At 43.0% G+C, this 19,337-nt stretch overlaps 2 protein-coding genes and 1 pseudogene across 2 annotated transcripts in view; 1 reads left to right on the top strand and 2 right to left on the bottom strand.

Moving 5' to 3' along the window:
• The window catches only part of LOC114770097 (major histocompatibility complex class I-related gene protein-like), a 74,037-nt gene that overhangs the window by 39,735 nt on the left and 14,965 nt on the right, over positions 1-19,337 (bottom strand). The window lies entirely within an intron of this gene.
• Positions 233-11,811, top strand: LOC114770079 (zinc finger protein 384-like; annotated as a pseudogene).
• LOC114770095 (flotillin-1) lies at positions 13,681-19,145 on the bottom strand. Its single transcript, XM_028963738.1, has 13 exons — positions 19,039-19,145; positions 18,572-18,621; positions 18,406-18,481; positions 18,233-18,323; positions 17,999-18,142; positions 17,592-17,711; positions 17,412-17,507; positions 17,113-17,265; positions 16,503-16,684; positions 16,369-16,414; positions 16,020-16,157; positions 15,393-15,557; positions 13,681-14,758 (listed from the first exon to the last, which is right to left on the bottom strand). Exons 2-13 carry the CDS (start codon positions 18,618-18,620, stop codon positions 14,741-14,743), a joined length of 1,278 nt encoding a protein of 425 aa, XP_028819571.1. The 5' UTR covers position 18,621; positions 19,039-19,145; the 3' UTR covers positions 13,681-14,740.

Below are 19,337 nucleotides of genomic sequence, written 5' to 3' on the forward strand. Positions count from 1 at the left end.
AATGAAAAAGTTTAAAGCCCACTATAGGGAACTGATATTAGAAACGTCATAAGTTTAGGCTATGAGCCACTTATGTCCAACAGTGAGATATTACTATTATAATCTCTTATTAGGCTTCGTAAACATATACATTTTTAATGTTACGTTCTTTGACCTTACATGGCGGAAGTGAGTCGGCGCGCACGAAGCAGCGCCATTTTCTGTGCTTTGACCTCACTCGCCGGAAGTGTAGACTAACAGAGTCGGGCTGCCCCACAAGGGCTGAAAAAAAAATTGAAAAAAAAAATTGAGGGGAAAAAAATCGGCGAATCCGAGGGTTCGGGCGGATTTTGGACGAAGTTTCCGAACTGTCCCGGCCCGAGGGAGCCCCCGGGGTTGAGAGGGAATCACCGGCACCGGTAATTAACAGCACCGCAGCGGCGAAATTGTTCACGATTCCTGCCCGCCTGAGCGACTCACTCGAGCGCTTCTCCGCTGTCTCGCCAGCCGGAAGTCTGCATGAAGCCGCGTCTCGCACAGGGGCATCGGCGTCGACGGTTTTTTTCTCTCTCCCCTCTCTGTTCGTTTTTTTTTTTTTTTTTTTTATCCGCGAGTGTTTTTTTTTTTCCTTTTTTTATTTTCACAGCGAGACTAACGGGGAGAGGAGGGATGGAGGCGCGGGGGACGCGGTTGTTTTTCTGGCGGAAGTTTAAACGCGCCGCCGCCGGTTAACAAAAGGCGAATTTAATGGAGGCGAGTCGAGTCCGCTCGGCTCGGACAACATTGTGGACGAATTGTTTTCTCGCGTTCCTGTTCTGACCCGATGCCCGTGCGGCGTTATTAACCGCCGACCGCCATCACAAGCACGCACGCTTCGAACACTTTTATATTCTGACGTGCTTTTATTATCAGTACACGGCAATTATAGAACAAATAAATTATACGCTGCCTACAATGGCTCTCCGGCTTATATGCAGACTTCCGAGCCCGCTCCTAACCAGAGTAGAACGTTTATTTGGTTAGCATTTAGCTTAGCTAGTAATGTAAATGGGGGGGGGGAGAAGAATTACGACTCGTGTGGGTTTTTTGTTTTTTATTTTATTCGCGGAGCGTGAAAGCAGCGCAGTTGTGCCGCAGGCTAGCCGAGCGCCTAGCTTTGTGCGTTTTTTTCGGGGTATTAATAGCAGCCAGGCGGGCATGTAGGGAAGCGGAGGGGCGTAGCTGCGCGGCTCTTGCATGCGTGGTGATGCTTTTTTTTTTTTATTTTTTTCCTTTTTACTTCCAAGTTTCGGAGGGTCTCCGGAGTCTCCTCGCCAAGATTGATATATTATACGCGGGAGCAATAAAGTAAAGATTCACGCCGGTTTTATTTCCTCGAGTAATCGGTTGATAATTCAGAAATGACTGCGCTTCATATAGTGTGGGGTCGTCTGATTGCCTCACTGCACCAACAGGGTTTCATACGTTTCCACCACGAAATTAACAATTATATATCATTAATTAAATTATTAATGCAAAAAAATATATATATTTTCAAATTAGAGTACTTAACCAGACCACTTTTCATGACTGACTTTTCCATCCCTAATAAAAATAGTAACTAGCAGCAAGTGCTGTGTATTAATTTCACACGAAATGTCTGCCCCCACTCATTTTGATTAAACAGATTTAATTTCTTCATTCATATAGTCTGTATTATCAAATATGTGTATATAAAAAAAACAAAAAAAAAACAATGCATGCCTGGGACATTTGCACGTGGGATCAATATATAATCTACATATATATATATAATATTACATATTTCCAATGCCATCACTCTCCACTTCTTTTCTAAAGTGACCAGACGAGCGGACAGACCTTGCAACATGTCAAAAAAAACAACAACAAAAAACCCTCAAAATTCCCAACCTGCGGAGTGACTATCTGTTGCTCTGAAAATGAAAGAACCAACTGGCCACACGTAAACGGGCGTCGTGGACAAGGTCTCGTTTTCGATGGTGGAGAAACGATGGCTGGGTGTTTACTAGAATGTTGCTTTTCAATTGCAGAAATAATGGAAGATTCCCATTTCAACTCATCATACTTTTGGTCTCCCGTTCCCACAGTGCAAGGACAGGTAGACAACTTATTATTGGACTCTCTTGTACTGTACATGGTTGTGTCTTTGAAAGAGGACACCATATTTAACAAAAGAAAAAAAAAAAAGAAACGAGATAAAAAGCAATATCAGGTCGGGGTGGCTGAACCTGAATGGCTGTGAGATTGATGTGCAAACCTGACGTTGACAGCTCCCCAAGAATAATCCCAACTGCTGCTCTCTCTTCCTTTCCCATCCCTCCTCCACCTCCATGTTCCCCACTGATCCTGGCCTCTCATCTCTACCTTTTCTTTTCCCGCCACCTCCTCTCTCCTGCTCCGCTTTTCCCGCATCCTGTTCTGCCGAAACGCTGACACTCCGCCATCACGCCTGCCCCCCTCCCCCTCCATCCTCAGATTGAGAACGCCATGTTTCTGAATAAGATGAAGGAGCAGCTGGGACCTGAGAAGGCCGCCTCGTTCCCTCACTCGTCCTCCCACTACCCCACGGCGGTGCTCACCGTGCCCAGTCCGGTCACCATGGAAGCGGGGGCTTCGGGGCGAGTGCCCAAACAGGAAGGCGGTGGGCTCTCAAATGACCGCGGTGGGGGCGCACCTTCACCCGCCCCACACCTCCCAAAACATCACGGTGGTGCCTGTCCCTTCAACAGGCATCATGACTGCAGGTGGGTGTGGCTTCTTCTGTTACCTTCAACCTTCCCTTTTCCCAGTAAACCCAGTTTAATCTCCATTTCTCTTTCTGGTGATCTGTTTTCCCTTCTCTGTACTGATTGGGACCTGTGTGTAGGGATGGTACTCTAGATCCACAGACCGCTCAGAGGCTCCGCCCATATTTACTCAGTTAGCAGTAACTGAATAACTGGATTGGGCCTTCAGCGTCTGTGAGTGGGAGTGCCGGTCTGCCTGAGTCACAGGGCCATCGGTGGTGGGTTGTGGGGTGCTGATGTCTCCCTGCAGTCAGGTCACGTTTTTTCCTCTCTCCCTCAGCGGGGCTAGTGATTACCACACCCCAGGGCACGCTGGTCACACCTTCCGCCTCGTCCCAATCTTTTGTTTCCGGACCCCCTGCCACCACCATGATAGTGTCCACACTGCACCCCTCGAGCGCAGGTAAAATAGAATATACACCGATGAGCAAACAGACAAGCCCCTCCCCCATCTCCACACCCTGCACTGTACTGTACTGTACTGACCTGCTTCCCTCAGCTACTGCACTGCAAGCGTCCCGACGGCAGACACATCGTCACACGTGTTTTTTTTTTTGTTTGTTTTTTTTGTAGTGCGAAAGCATCTTGCAAATGCAACAAAATTAAATAACTTCCTGTTTTCTGTGTTTGCTCGGTTTCTTTGTTTATTTTTGCCGCATTGCTGAAAGGCTTTTGGGAAATAACACACGCTTCCCTACCAGACGTTTTCAACCCACTTCATTTGTGCGCATCAGCCTTACTAACAGCACCCAGCTCACACACGTTCACACGCACGCCTGCCGACGCCGTCGCGAACGCCTTGGCTGGCCGCGCCCTCTGCGCCCTCTGGGAAGGAGGGAGGGCAGGAGGGCGAGCTCAGTGTGTTGAGTGTGTTCTCCTCTTTTCTCGGTTTCTGTTAGAGACCAGCCGGCCTTCCTCCCTCTACCTCCACAGCCAGTGTGAGTATTAGCCTTTCCCCTCTGAGCGCATACATCCCACCGCCCCGCACCCAAGCACAGCACCACAGCTCCACTCACTGCACACCTGCAACGGTCATTACGTACTTTCATCAACCGTACTACGCTCAAAATCTGCCACTTTTGCTTAAATGGTAAGACATACCCATGTTATGCCTAAAAAAATAAAAGTGTCTGTTCCATTTGTACTTGAGTGAATTTTGAGTGCCCGTTGATAGTTGTCATAACTAATGCTCATTTTTGTACAATGTGTGTTAAGTGTGTATCATTGGTTGAGCGTTACATTTTTTTTTTTAAGTCATTATCCCAAATGTGTTCAGTATTGGAGACGAGGGACATTGTTCATTGTTTTCTCGGACCCTGTTAGCCTCGTGCACATCCATTTTCACATGTTCCTAAAATACCATGTTGCATCAAGAAAAACAATTTCAACAAGTTCTGGGGTTTTGAGTCCATGATGCTTCTTCACAGATCATTCACTCGCCCGAGGTACTATAAGTACAGTCATCGATAAGGCAGTCATCGCCTGCCAATCAAATTTTACCCTAGAGGGACTGTAATACGTTGGAGGAAATTACGGTGTGATGGAATAACACTTTCTGCAAGATTGGCTGTTTTATCAGGCAGTAATCTAAGCGAGCATTTTCCCCCCATGAGACGTACTTTTTTCACCCTATAAATAAACGTGGAACATCTGTAGCCTTTCACTACGGGACTGTAGATCTGTGCAGAAGATTCCCCAGGGACTATTCACAGGTGCTGTAGAACCTGTGGACTCAAATTGACGTTCCGCTCCATAACCGCGAAACATTAAAACAGAAAAAGGAAGCCACGTGGTTCCCGTTTTGCCAAAAGATGTGATTATTTAGATATTTGTTGGCTGCTAGTTTTACATAAAAAAAACTGCTTGGTTTCAGGCTAATTTCCTTTAAATAATTTGATGTCTGTCGGTGCGAGTCCACGCTACCTGGACATGTAATCAGACTACTCTCCGTGTCCCAGTTTACATGCAAATGGGAAGAATTGATTTATTGATTGATATTTGTGTGACTGTGCGATGACGGGTGTCGATTTGCTCATTAGTACTACGTCACAGACTAAAACGAGCGCTGCACATTTTGTACATACGGTTCACTTTACTTTAGTTCTTTAATTTTAAAAACAATCACTGAACTCCTGTATGCAAGAAGGTATGTCGGTAAGTAAAAAAAAAATTCTTATGAAAAAATATAGAATTTGAATGAGCAATACATTTACAGCATTTACCAGACACCCTTATCCAAAGCGATTTACAATCAGTAGTTACAGGGACAGTCCCCCCCCTGGAGCAACTTAGGGTTAAGTGTCTTGCTCAGGGACACAATGGTAGTAAGTGGGGTTTGAAGTTCTGGTTCATGGGCTAGTGTGTTACCCACTATGGTACTACTAGGCTACTATACAATGTATTTGCAGTGGCCCCATATGAAATGGTTGATGTGGTGAAAGTCTACGCTGCAGTCACCCTCGTACCCTGTATGAAGAATACGCTGCCGTCATCGTCGTGGTTGTGCTGTAGCTCATGTGAAATATTGTTTCCCACCCTCCCATGTTCATTTTCCTGTGAAATAGGCGGATTGAACTGATCTAAGAGGCTCTGAAATGAGGCTTCTGAAGCTCTGGCATTGTCTCTAGGAGAAGGAAAACTCACTTGAAAGCGTGTGCGGCTGCATAATTTATTTGACTTGATGCATTATTCAAGGGTGCTTTGTGAAAATTCTCTGTTTCAGAAAATGTGCGTTTTAATGTCATTATAAGGCATGATTATTTTTCTCCTTCTTCATTCTAATTCTCCTCGGCCTTAAAAGCCATAAAGAAGAAATGGAAGGAGGAGAGTAGTTTGTTTTTGAAAGCTTCACTTCTTGTTATTGAGGTGATTAAACATTAGTTTTGTCTTCCCGTATTGTTTAATGCTGGTCGCTTTCCTCTGTTCTTCCCCTCCCCATTCCAAATCCCATCGGCCTTTGTTCCCCACATCCCCCGTTTTCCCTGTTTTCCTCAACAGACAAGAAAGAGGATGGCAGCGTACCCCCGGCTGTTGTCATGCCAACCCCGTCAAAACGTGGCAGGAAGAAGAAGTCCATGTTGCCTCCGACGGGTCTCGTGACGAGTCACGCTTTGCCCGCAGGAAGTGATGCGCTCATCTTGGCCCACTTGGCTGCGGGTGGACAGGTAAAAGTTGTTTGCGGGTCAACTGGAAAAATGGATTGGAATCTAGAATTGGGTTCTCTGAATATGCTGTAGGTTAGTGGTTCAGATATGGGTAGCATATCCCAAAATATAGTTCCACAAGTATGACTGCATTAAAATATTAAGTTTGATTTTATTAAAGCACCTTGCATGTATACAGGATGATGTGAACAACACCAAAAAAACAGGGAAGTTCGGGGAACCAGGAGCAGTCAGGGGGAGAAGAAGAGTTCTAGAGCTGAAGCACCTGCCTCCCAGGACAGAGTCTAGTGCGTAGGACAGTGTGGAAATTACTTTTGGACGACCTGAGAGAGCGACAAGGAGTATATTGAGCTGAGTAGGAAAAGGAGTGTTACGTTGAGTTTTGAAAATAAGAAGCAGAATATTAAATTTAATGTTACTGTGCTGTATTTTATGTTTTGAATTATGTATGTTAATTAACTCTGTAATAACCATGAATTTCACTTTGTATTGTTCATTAAATGGAGACTTTTCTTTGTTATAACTATAGCACCACACTTCCGATCCATATGACCTCTCTAACGATGAAGACGATCACAGTAGCAAAGATGGGAATAAGTCCTACAGGTTTGTTTAGTAACACAATATAATATATTTTAAAATTTAGAATTTTTAGAATTTCCAATATCCAAACTTCATCTAAATTTTCCATTGGCACCAGGTGCCGGATGTGTGCTGTGACCTTCTTCAGCAAGTCCGACATGCAGATCCATGCCAAATCCCACACAGAGGGCAAACCGCACAAGTGTCCCCACTGCTCCAAATCCTTCGCCAACTCCAGCTACCTGGCGCAGCACATCCGCATCCACACGGGGGCCAAGCCCTACACCTGCTCCTACTGCCAGAAAACGTTCAGGCAGCTCAGTCACTTACAGCAGCACACACGGTACAGCCGCTCACGCAGGGCATGGAGGGAGGGATGAGGGATGAGCCGGGTCTGATTATATTGATTAAATCTGCTTCAGGAACAGGTCCCCTGCTGCACATTTGTCTCAGCCTGAGCATAGAATGTAGATCCACACAACTAACCTGAAAAGTGCATTATGGGCCAAATAAAAAGTAACAAATTTGAACAGTTTTAAGTTAAGTACTGTTTTTTATGCTGTGGTCTTTTTTAAAGGTCCCATGACATGAAATTTTGACTTTGTGAGATCATAGATTATTTAACATTAATACGAGTTCTATGGTCCTGCAGTGGCTAGAAATGGCGATAGGTGTAAAGTGTTTTGGTCGTTCTGCTTCACCGTTCAGAGAACAACAGCTCAGACGGTCGGATCTGGAATTTGTCCCCTAATGTCGTCATAAGGGGAAAGGTCACCTCCCCTTTCTCATGCTTTGCCCGCCCAGAGAATTTCGCACCCCTTTCATAAAAATTTAGCTTTACCAACAGCCAACACATATTAGCTCCATATTTGCACATGTTACCTTGGCCCACCTCGTCCCGCCTCTCTCCTCCTCGTTATCATTTAAAGCTACACACACGGAAATGGCGCGTCCTGGGGAAATCTCACTGTGTGACTGGATCAAAGGCTGTAATTCTACACCAAGGCAGAACTTCGGAAAGAGACTTCAGATACAGTATTAGAGGACCACTAAACTGATATAAAAACTTATAAAATCAGCATGTTGTGGGACCTTTAAGAAGTTTGTGTTAAGGTTGGAGATGGTCCTCGACCAGTCCTTGAGTGAATTTTTTTCCCCAATGGTCCCAATGGCCTTTTTTTTTTTTTTTTTTTTGGCTGATTTGCATTTCCAATGCAAGTTGTGCCAACCAATCACATTTATTTTGTCTGTAAGTGAGTAAGAAAAGGTACTGGCAGCAAATTTGAACTTTGACTTTCATACGAACGGATATTGCAAAACATTTTTAATGAATGATTCTTTATCAATGTACCAGATAATTTATTTATTTACTTGTGTTTATTTTTTGTAAATTATCATTTTTGGCTCTCTTTGTCTCTATCTCTCTTTACCTCCTCATCCCCTCCTTCCCCAAAACACATACATTTCTCACGTTTAAACGCATAAAAACTTAAGTCAGAAGGCCGTCAGTGGAGAGTTACTGTAAATGATCAGGTTCTGAATTCGGTCTCGTTTCCTTCTCGTTGCCTTTTGTATTTTAAATTTCTTCTTAATTTGCCAAGCTGGCCATTTGTTTTCTTGACTTCTTTTTACTCTTCTCATTCACGTCTTACGAAGTCTCATTTCAGAGTAATGTCTTGTTTATTTCTCACTCACTCACTTTTTTCTTTTTTAAATACTGTTTCACTTTGCTGTACTTGTACACGCTTCATTTTGGCTGATTTGTTGTCTGATTTAACTCTTGTCTCGTCTCATTTATGTCTCATTTCTGCTTTCTTTCACTCCTTTTCTAACCTGCTTCCCTAGAACAAATACCTCCTCCCTCCTCCACATGCTCCAGACCACCTCCATCCTGTTCTTATTCCTGTATCTGCGCTGTAGGACTGTGTGATTTGGCGCGTAGAGACAATCACATACGATCACATGATGCAACATGACAGGGAGAGAGGGAAAGGGGTAGGAAGAGAGAGAGAAAGAAAGAAAGAGAGAGAGAGAAGGACAAGGTTATTTGGACCTGGTGTCTGTTAATGTGCTGCGTTTCACAACTCAGACACAAAACTACACGTTCACCCTCCCCCCCCGAGATTCCTTTCTTTTCTTGTGGCTGATTCCGATCATTATTGATCTTATAAATATATCTCTCTCTCTTTTTGTTTTTTTTTTCTCTCTCTCTCTCTCTCCATCCCCCTTCCTCCCCTTGTTAGAAACCACACAGAGGGCAAACCGCACAAGTGTCCCCACTGCTCCAAATCCTTCGCCAACTCCAGCTACCTGGCGCAGCACATCCGCATCCACACGGGGGCCAAGCCCTACACCTGCTCCTACTGCCAGAAAACGTTCAGGCAGCTCAGTCACTTACAGCAGCACAACAGGTAACGGCAGGGACAGATAGCACCTCACCACATCTAACCGCTGTGACGACCTTCCTCAGACCCTCCCACCTCTCCTCTCTTTCCTCACTGACACGCACCCCTCATTCTCTCCATCTTTCTCCCTTCTCGGTTTCTCATTTTTTCTTTACTCCTTAGTGGATTTGCTTCTAACTAGAGCAGGTGCAGGGGCTGCTGGGAGGTGGGCTCACAGGTTGTTCCCTCTGTGCAGGATCCACACCGGTGACCGGCCGTACAAGTGCGCCCACCCAGGCTGCGAGAAAGCATTTACCCAGCTCTCCAACCTGCAGGTAACCAAACACCAGTCCGTCTTTGAGGTTAAGTTGTTTAATTTGATCACAATGCATTTTATTCCTCAGCACAGCCACATACTAGAGAAGCTCCACCAGGAGTTTGAAATCTACTCATGTAGCTGATTTCCTTATACAGAGTCCCCATTTCAGACCCAGGTTCAAAAGTCTGTTCTATGGTGTTCCATTTTGGTACATTTTGGTACTGTTGACCTTCCATCCCTGTGATTGCGGTTCACCATTGCAAAATATTAAGCACATTTAACAAGATTTCATGTTAAATCCTTTTTTCCTTCTTCTTCATAGTCTCACCGCCGGCAGCACAACAAGGACAAGCCTTTCAAGTGTCACAACTGTAACCGTGGTTACACAGATTCAGCCAGTCTGGAGGTGCACATGTCCACTCACACGGTCAAACACGCCAAGCTGTACTCCTGCGGCCTGTGCAACCGCGCCTACACCTCGGTACGGCACTCCACCACAGACCATCAGCCCTGGGGTTAATAGTGGGACTTCTGCCACTGAAAAGGCTCATTTAAAAACTAAAGATTTTATCATTTTCTAAATGCTTATTGCTGGTCTCATATGCCGTTTTTAGAAAAAAAAAACATGCAATTTTCTGTGTATTGTCTGTACATTGTCTGGAAAGGTTGCGATTAACATTAATAACATTATGAAATCAAGTTACTTTTTAAAGTATTTATTGTAAATGCTTGCGCCAACCAGGTAACAGGCACACAGGCAGGTGTTTGCTGACAGGTTATGTCTGTGCACCTCTTTCAGTAACGCCAATTTTAATCCTCTTCAAGGACTCCCTCCCGTTTCCGTCTGTAAGTTGCCAGATTGGAGTAAAATGAAGACAGCCAGTAGTTCACTGAGTAGAAAACCCAAACGGCTGCGTTTTGTTGCTCTGCGTTTTGCAGTCGGACTGAAAGACCTTTGTCTTGTTGTAGGTCCTGTACAACTGTAGTGCGCAGTCCCGTGTGCTCTCTTATGTGTTACTTGATATAACATATTCAAATCCCCACACTAGCTGCTAGTTGGGCCCATTGCAGCTGACTGCATCCTTGGTTTTCTGATCTTGTCCTGCAATACATGACCTCATCAATAAATTCACCTTGTAAATAAAATAAAAAGGGGATGAAAAGTGAAATCAGGTGTCATGGAGCAGAGCTGGGAATGAAAACCTTGGAAGAGCCTGAACTTGTATTCAATTACAAGCCATTTGATCATAATACTGTAGAATTAGAGATGCACCCTGTAAGCCCATGTAATGACTTTTTGCAGTAAAGTAGAATGTAATTGGAGATGTAATTGGACAGTTTGCTTGAAGTTTTTCATCTGGTGCTAAGTGTGGACCATGAAAGACGTCCTCAGGATTTACATGAATTGATTTTCCATTTTGGAATAAGGCTGCAACCCGACAAAATGTAAATAAATAAATAAAAAGTTGATAGCTGTGAATCATTTCCGGATGATTTACAGTTTAAAACGAGAGGAACATAATGTGACAACTGACACACAGCTACTTCTGGATTTAAACGTCACTAAAGATTTCATTTCATTCATGTTTAAGATATTTATGTAAATACTGAGGACAACTTTAAACTTGCACAGAAGGACCAAGCCTTGCACGTAGTTTGAAAATATTTCCCATGGCGTCTACATAACTATATATCAGACTTTGGAGGAGGTTTGAATTTTTTTATTCGGCAGTATCATGGCAGTAATTTTTTCTGGCTTTCTCCCTCGTTCAGGAGACGTACCTGATGAAACACATGCGGAAACACAACCCCGACCCTCTGACTGTGGCGGCGGCCGTCGCAGCCCAACAGGCCCAAGGTCACACCCCCAGTAGCGGCGGAGGGGGTCGCGGCCGAGGCCGCGGTCGGGGCGGAGCTGCAGCCGCGGCGGCCGCTGCTGCTGCAGCTGCAGCTGCTGCGGCGGCCGCGGCGGCAGGAGCGGCGGCCCAGAACCAAAACCAACCCAACCCCAGTACCCCTGGCAGCTACCCGACCAGCGAGGGCGTGCCCTGTCCCTTCGACCTCCACCAGTACAAGACGGTGTCGGCCGGCGAGATCCAGTACAAGCCGGTCAGCGTGGCGGACCTGTCGGCCCATAAAGACCTCTGCCTCACCGTGTCCACCTCCGCCATCCAGGTGGAACACATGAACTCGTAGAGACAAAACCGAATGAAGGACTTTGAACAGGAGAAAAAAATTGAATGGGGGACAGAAAAAAAAACAAAAAAAAAAAACTTTGCCTTGGAATGATTAAAAAAATAAATAAAGAGGACGAGCACCCAAATTTCGAAACGAAGAAGGAAAAGCGAGGAGACGGAAAGCGAAGGGTGCTTTCAGAATGCACTAAAGTAATTGGATGGGAAAGTTTAACGATGGCGGGACGGCAGCACTTAAAGAACATTGTTGTTATGTTTTCTGTTTCTCATTTCTCTCTCTGTGTCTTTTTTTTTTTTTTTTTTTAAGTCATTTATCTTGTATGTATGTTTTTATAACGTCAGTGCGAGAAGAGGGGAGCGGAGTTGTGAGTTTGTACAATGAAAGTATGATGTGGGAAACATCTGTTAATAATATGAATGAATGGTTTTTTTTATTGAAAGCAGGAAAAAAGGTTAATTTTATATTTCTTAGTTCCTCCCCCGATAAGTGGCACTGGGGAGTTACGTTGAGGAGAAAAAACGTATGCTAACAGTGATTCAGTTGTCAGGTACTATTTAGTAGTTTTTTTTTTTTTTTTTAACCTTTAATACCAATTATTATTATTATTATAATTAAATACTCCATTATTGTTATGCAAGTATCATCAGTTATCTTTATCAATTGGAATTTACTGTACTCTTGTACATACAGTTATTTTTTTTTTTTTCTTCATTCAAAAGGGAAGGACTGTCTTTCTGTAAAACAGAACATTTAAAAATGAAAACATTAATAGTAATGTTAGTAATAACCAAAAATCATGGAATCATGTATTTCTGGCCCAGCCAGTCAGTAAATCCTTTATTACACTGCCTGGTGTTCATTGAGCAAACTGCTGATTGGCTGGTTTCTTGTGTGTAAACTTTGTGTATTTCATTGTGTCATTTTCACAATAACCCAGTTCTCAATATTCTTATTAATGTTATTACTGTTGCTCTATAACTATTATTAATGATTCCTCTGCTGAGTTTGTTGTATAGGCCGACAGACATCGTAAGAACCTGTTTCTCCTTATAAGGACAATAAAAAAGAGCGAAATGAGGTTTTGTCTTTTCAAATGATTAAATCACAGATAAAATGTGTGCCTTTCTTAATTCTTGTATGGGTGACACTTAAAAAGTAATCTGTCCTGTCAATATTTTAAACCACTTGATTTTTTTTTGGTTAATTCTTTAAGACTGTTTCGTAAAAAACATTTATAAATCGTAAATAAAATTGAATTTCCAATTTAAGGAAACACACCAATGAAAAACGATGATGAAAACAATGCAACTGGAACATAAGGTTCAAGTAATATATTTAAGAGAGTACATTTATAAAAAAAAAATACAGTATACATCAGTTTACCTTGAAGTGCATAACTACATATTCTGTTTCTATTCCCAGTGCAATAAATAGTAACATGATTAATACAAATAATTCAATGAAACAATTGAATAGAATTCAAACGACAGTACTCATCTCTTGTCCATTAAAGCCACAGTATCCCTGTTTCTGCTGGAGTGTAAACATGGTGATTCGGTATGTTTGAAACAGCATATGAATTATTCCTCTAAAAATGTGGGACTGTGATTGCCCACCTCATCAGGAGAAGACGACAGCAGCTCAGGTACATTTTTACTACACTTCATCTGAATGTGGTTTCCTACCAAATCTTATTTTGCTACAGTTATTAATACACACATTAAATAGGGAAAAATAATTCATTTGAAAGAAAATTTATATTCTGATATAAATAACTGAAATACACTTTGACCTTTAGATCAAAAACAAAAAACACTGATTTTTAAAAGATAGATACTCTTGATAGTGACAGTGCTATATACGTATAGTACCAGAAACTACACTTACAAACAGGTATTCTAATGCAAAACTAAAACCAGACATGTGTTTTGGTATTTTCTGCACTGTAATAAAATCTACATTTGTCATGAACAGTAATATTTCAAGTATCTGCTACAGTTAAGGTGTGATGGTGCAATATCTCTCATAATTACAATTCTGAAAAAACATGACTACATGGAAACTGTACAATTTAGAAACTAAACAAGAAATATGTGTTATTTATGACATATCAGTAAAAACATATGCACCACCATTCCAAATTTTGGAGCAATTTAGGAAAGTTCTTGTCGTCCACAGAAATATCACAAACTGATGAAGAGAAAGTTAGAAATAATGATGTTTTAGTCTGTTTTCAGATGTCAACTAACTGCTGATAATCGGCCACTCCACATTTACGCCGATGTTCCATTCATTAACGTCCGTTTACAGTCATTTACAGCATTAACAATGTCTAATTGTTCAATATCTAATCTATTTCAAAAAGGAGGGCAGGACATTTCTAAATGACCCTATATTTTTGAATGGCAGTGTATAAACATGAAACATAAATGGTTAAGAAATATGGCAAAGTATTTTATATTCCCTTCCACCTCTCAATACTGAAACATTTTCTTTCCTTGAGAATCTGGACTATCCAATGTAAGTTTTGGACGATTTTTGGGCACACCGTATTCTCCCTATAAGATGCACTTTGGATTCATGGGCAAGGCAGTGGACAGATTCATATTCATATTCATTTCACACATGTGCGGGAAATATAATTTATATACCACACTTAGCTGCACTAAACATAGCAAAAAAACTACTGGGTTTTTCCTACCTGAATAATAGTTTGGGTCCCTGTCAGACATGTCTACTCCCAAACCATCCAAATATGGCCTATTATAAATGTATTAAAATTATGGATGCAATAAAATATAGATTTCGGTCATCAATAAACATGACCGGAATGGTGGGTGTAGTTGGTGATAAAAATAAAAGTTACACTGATCTACAAGTTTGCATGTTCACAGTCAGGTAACCAGTATGGCTTCCTTAATTGACACTGAATACTGTATAAGAATTAGGGCACGCCTGTTCATTTTGATCTGAAAATGTCTTTCCATCTGATAAATAAGAACATAGAATTGATAATGATTGCGAAGCTGTTTTAAATAAATTCGACCCGCTAGTAAACATTTTGATTTCTGCACCATTCTGATTACTGTAGCAACTACAATACCAGAGCTCTTCGTAACTATTTTAGAACAGTTTCACCATGCAGGAGGACAGACAAACAGAACAGTGGAGAAAATGGGGAACAGAAAGACACAGAGAGGCACTGAGACATAGTAGGAAGACACGAAGAGGTACATAGAAGAGTACTACTGTGATATTAATACATGCAGAGATGGCAGGAGGTCTGTAGATCCAGCAGTGCCTGAAACTTCAGCCAGTGCGAGATGTCTGGAGCAAAGACAGGGATAAAAAAAAAAAAAAAAGTTTCGTTACATGCTATACAGGTCCACTACATTTATCCACTGCTTTATTCCACTACGTTAATATTACTAATATCGGAGCAGTACAATGGTAATAAGCTATGAAAGTACTGTTATCAGTACTATTATTATAATAGACATTACAGATTGAATTCAAGAAAGAAGAAAAATTACTGAATTAATTTAGTTAATTGAATTTTAAATGTCAGGCTTCACAAATTCTGACCATTCATTCAATTTTCTTTATTTTATTTAATAACATCCTGGTAAAAGTTCAGTAAAGACAGGATGTTGCAAAGGTCAATGAGTAATCATTTTAAATAATTGCTATTTCAATTTTGGCCAAAATATGCACAATTATTGTTATTTCCAAAATCAAGCAGCACCAAGAAAAAATCCTACATATCATTATTATATTTTGTGTGTAGTAGCCTAGCCTAGTGGGTAAGACGCTCGCATATGAACCAGAAGGCCACAAATTTCCTGAGTGTCTCCAGGGGACTGTCCCTGTAACTACTGACTGTAACGTTGCCCTGGATAAGAGGGTAAATTTTGCTCTGAGCTCTTATGCACCTTGTGTGTCTGTTTACGTCGGGACTGACCTGAGAGATGCTGACCCCAGTTAATTTCTCAATGGTATCAGGCAGCCTGGTCATGATGTCCAGCACCTCGCCGGTCAGCTTGGCCGCGCCCACCTCGGCGCCACCGCTGGAAACCATGGTCACTTTCTGGGCTTCACAGAGAGGCTTGCTGATCTCCTCCGCCATCTAGTGGAGAGAAAAGGCAAGTGAGTAGAAAGTTGAAACAGTAAAGATGAGCTGAAAAAACAAACGAGACAAAATAATCATATATTTACACAATCTGTCTATTTACAGCATACACCATGGCCATTTTGGTAAGCATTGCCAGTAGGAGATAAAAATGCTGATGACGTTACATAGATAGCAGTAGTATCAATCAATACAGACTAACAGAAAGCACATTTGAGCTCAGACGTTCAAGTAAACTACACTGCCACTCAAGGTGATGGGATTCTAATAAATGAATTTGTTAGTACAATGGAAGTCAAAGATACAGTAGAATACAATACCGCAGCCTAAATAACTTTTAATTTAGTACTGTAACTCCCGTGTAATATAATGATAGTAAATTCGGAATAATAGTGCAACTATTTCCCCACGTTACATGAGCAGATCCATAAGCACAAGCTCTTTCTGGAGGCTGCTCACCAACGGCAGTTTCTCCAGTAGCATGTCCACCATGGCACCCTCTTTGTACTGCTGAAAAGCTTCGGCCTTCTTGGCCATCTGCTCAGCTTCGGCCCTGCCCTTGGCCTCCACGGCAAAGGCTTCCGCCTCACCCCTGACCTAAAGGCAGGACATACCAGAAGAGTTTTATTATATATATCTATTCATGCAAATTGAAAAAAAAAACAACAACAACCAGTTAGCTCAAAGTGGGTCATAACAACAGTCATAACAGTCATAACATTTATAGGTTCCTTGCTGTCTTATGTGTCAGAGAATGTGGGGCATGTTGAGAGGATCTATTTCTAGTTCAATGGCCTCTGTCGCTCACCCGAATAGCCTCGGCTTCAGCCTCCGCCTCCATTATGCGCTGAAGTCTGAAAGAGAATAATAGTGGAACATACATACTTGTAAATTCGCATAGATAAGTGGTCCAAATATAGTACCTGCAGGAGTAAAACTCACCGCTCAGCCTCAGCCAGTTTCTCCAGACGGTATCGCTCGGCCTCGGCGGGCTTCTTTACTTTGGCCTCCAGCTCCTTCTCCTTCCTGGTGATCTCCTGCTCCTGCAGGGTGATCTGCTGGCTGCGTTCCACCACCTGAACCTGCATCCGCTCCTCCTCGATGCGCTGCTTGGTCTTGGCCACCTGAGCAGGAGAAGCACACAGATGATGAAAACCCAATTGTTCATTGAACTTTTCAGTTTTATAATTCACACTGACCTGTAATCACCTGCAAGGTGAATTTGAGGGCAGTTCTACATATATGGAAGTGGTTTGCTTGTAAATCTAATTTAGAGCCAGTAAAAAGACATTCTTAAAATGCTTTCTCCAGCAGTATTCATTGCAAATACGCAAACCTGTTGTCTCACACTGGATATTATAAACGTATGACAAGATATTGTCAATTTATTTTCTTTGTTCCATGCAAAGAATATGATTTTTGATAAAAGTGAAAGTGTTGAACTTGAATCTCAATCAGAAGTGAATATTGGCTATTATTATTCCACATCACTCCGGTGGACATGTCAGCGGGACACTGATAAAGCAGGGGTATAATGGCGGAAAAAACACACCTGTAGCTGGTAGGCCATCTCAGACTCGGCCTTTTTGGTGTTGACCTCAACGTCGTAGGACGCTTTCTTCAGCTCGTAGTCCCGCTGCGCTTTGGCCATCTCAATTTCATTCATGTACTGAGCAGAGATCTTCTCCTGAAGGGCGTGGGCCTCCTACAGGGGGTAAAAACCAAGAGAGAACAGCAGAGAGATAAGCGAGTTCCAGCAAGGAAAGAGGATTGAAAGAGATATTTAATAAACGCTCTCAGGTTTAAAAGAGAGACAATCATAATGGCTGAGATGAGACGACTGTAACCTACTCTGATGACCGCATCACGCTTGTTCATGGCCTCTCCAATACGGGCATCTTTCTGAACTTGGGCAGTCCGAGCTTTCCCAAGTGAATGCAGATAATCCTGCATGTCCAAAAATGAGACAAGAGTCAGAAAGTGGTGGACCAAGAGAGAAAGAGATTCGGAATACTGGGACTAGAGACAAACCTGGTCATCGTGAACGTCTTTGAGCGTGTAGCTGACCACACTGATGCCCATGTTGACCAGGTCGGAAGAAGCCACCTTGAACACCTGCTCAGAAAACTTCTTACGGTCCTTGTAGATCTCCTGCAATTTGGAGAAGTAATTCCGAATATTCACGATCATACAATGATCCCCCTTTTTTAATAGACTAATTGAAACCCTCATTACAAAATATCTAGCAAATGTAAGATGGCACTTCTTCACATAGTTCAAATTCAGGCTGATACTATAAGTTAACGTTTCTCAAACGTATTTGTCCTGGGGACCAGTCATGTCCCTGCAGTGACAGTGAAGCGCCAAGATCAGACCTGGTCTGACTGAATTTTGATCGGTGCAGAAGTGAGAATTCTCTACATCTTGTCATAACCCACCTCGACCGTCAGGTGGGCAATGATGGCCCTCTGGTGGCCCTCCAGCGTTTCCAAGGCAATCTGAGCAATCTCACGATCCGACTTCCCCATAAACATCTGGCACGCAGCGGCGAGCATCTGTTTATTCTGGCCTTGGATCTTCACCTGCCGGGACGGGGATCACATGTCTGGATCAATAATTGATAACGCCCATAAACAGGACCAAGGTAGACCGGCACAGGAATGAACACCCACCTGGGCAATGCCGGTGACGGAGATCGGGACGCCGTGGCGCGTGTACACCTTGTCGCTCTTCACATTCAAAGTCAGAGTGTTTAATGAAATCCTGGGGAAACGGCGACACGTCTCAATCTCGAGCATTTCAATCACAAATAATCAACGCGGCGCGCAGGGCGTAGCTGCCGTACCACTGTATCTTCTGAACACAGGGGACCACGAACACCCGTCCACCGGAGATCATTACTGGAGGAGAGCGGCAGAAGCCTGCAATGAGAGAAATACCATTTAAAAGGTAAAAGGAACCGCACACAGGAATGCATGCGAGGGATACAACATATAAATGTAAATGTCTACCTGACACCACCATGGCCTCGTTTGGACCACAGGTGTAAAACATCTTCATGCTGGAGGGGATGGGAATGGGAATTAATAACTAATAAAAAATAATCTAACAATTCAATGAAAAACACGGCAGGAACGCGTGATGTGCGGTCGTGGCTCCCATGTAGCCGGACGAGAGACGCGTTTCTGCGGCAGCGCCCACGTAATTCAATTAATGGTCCTGCAGAAATGTGGCGCGGTCCGGCGGCCTCGGAGCTCCGTGAAAATTAAATAGAAAAAGAAATAAAAAATGAAATAAAAAAAAATCCACAACTTCATAGCAGAAACCGTAATGCTAACATCGTATTTTTTCTATAGAAACATGAGAGCAGCCAGCGTCGTGTTTACACGCGTGACGGCGTAAAGAACGTTGTTCTTTTTGCATTTTTACGATTATAATGTTCGTCTTTACCTCACTTTGTGGTGAAATGTTTGCTTACCAGTCGGTGTGGCGGCCAGAGAGCTCGGTATGTCGGTAAAAGATGACGTGAAGGTGCCAGTGACGGCGGCCGGCGCTGTAAACAGCTCCTCCCGTTACTCGGCGGCGCGGCGGGCGGCGGCGGAGGTGGGAACTGCGCCTCGATTCCCGGAACGCGGACGACGAGCGCCGCCTGGAGGAGGGATGCCGCAACTACAAGCGCCCCTTAAAGGAGCCGTCAGGCGATTTTCAGGCCAAACACACGCAGCAAGCCGTATAAAACACAATGTTGAAATATTTGTCTAGAATATATGTCAATAT

This window comes from Denticeps clupeoides, chromosome 20 (assembly GCF_900700375.1).
Source record: "Denticeps clupeoides chromosome 20, fDenClu1.1, whole genome shotgun sequence".
NCBI classification, from domain to species: Eukaryota; Metazoa; Chordata; class Actinopteri; order Clupeiformes; family Denticipitidae; genus Denticeps; species Denticeps clupeoides.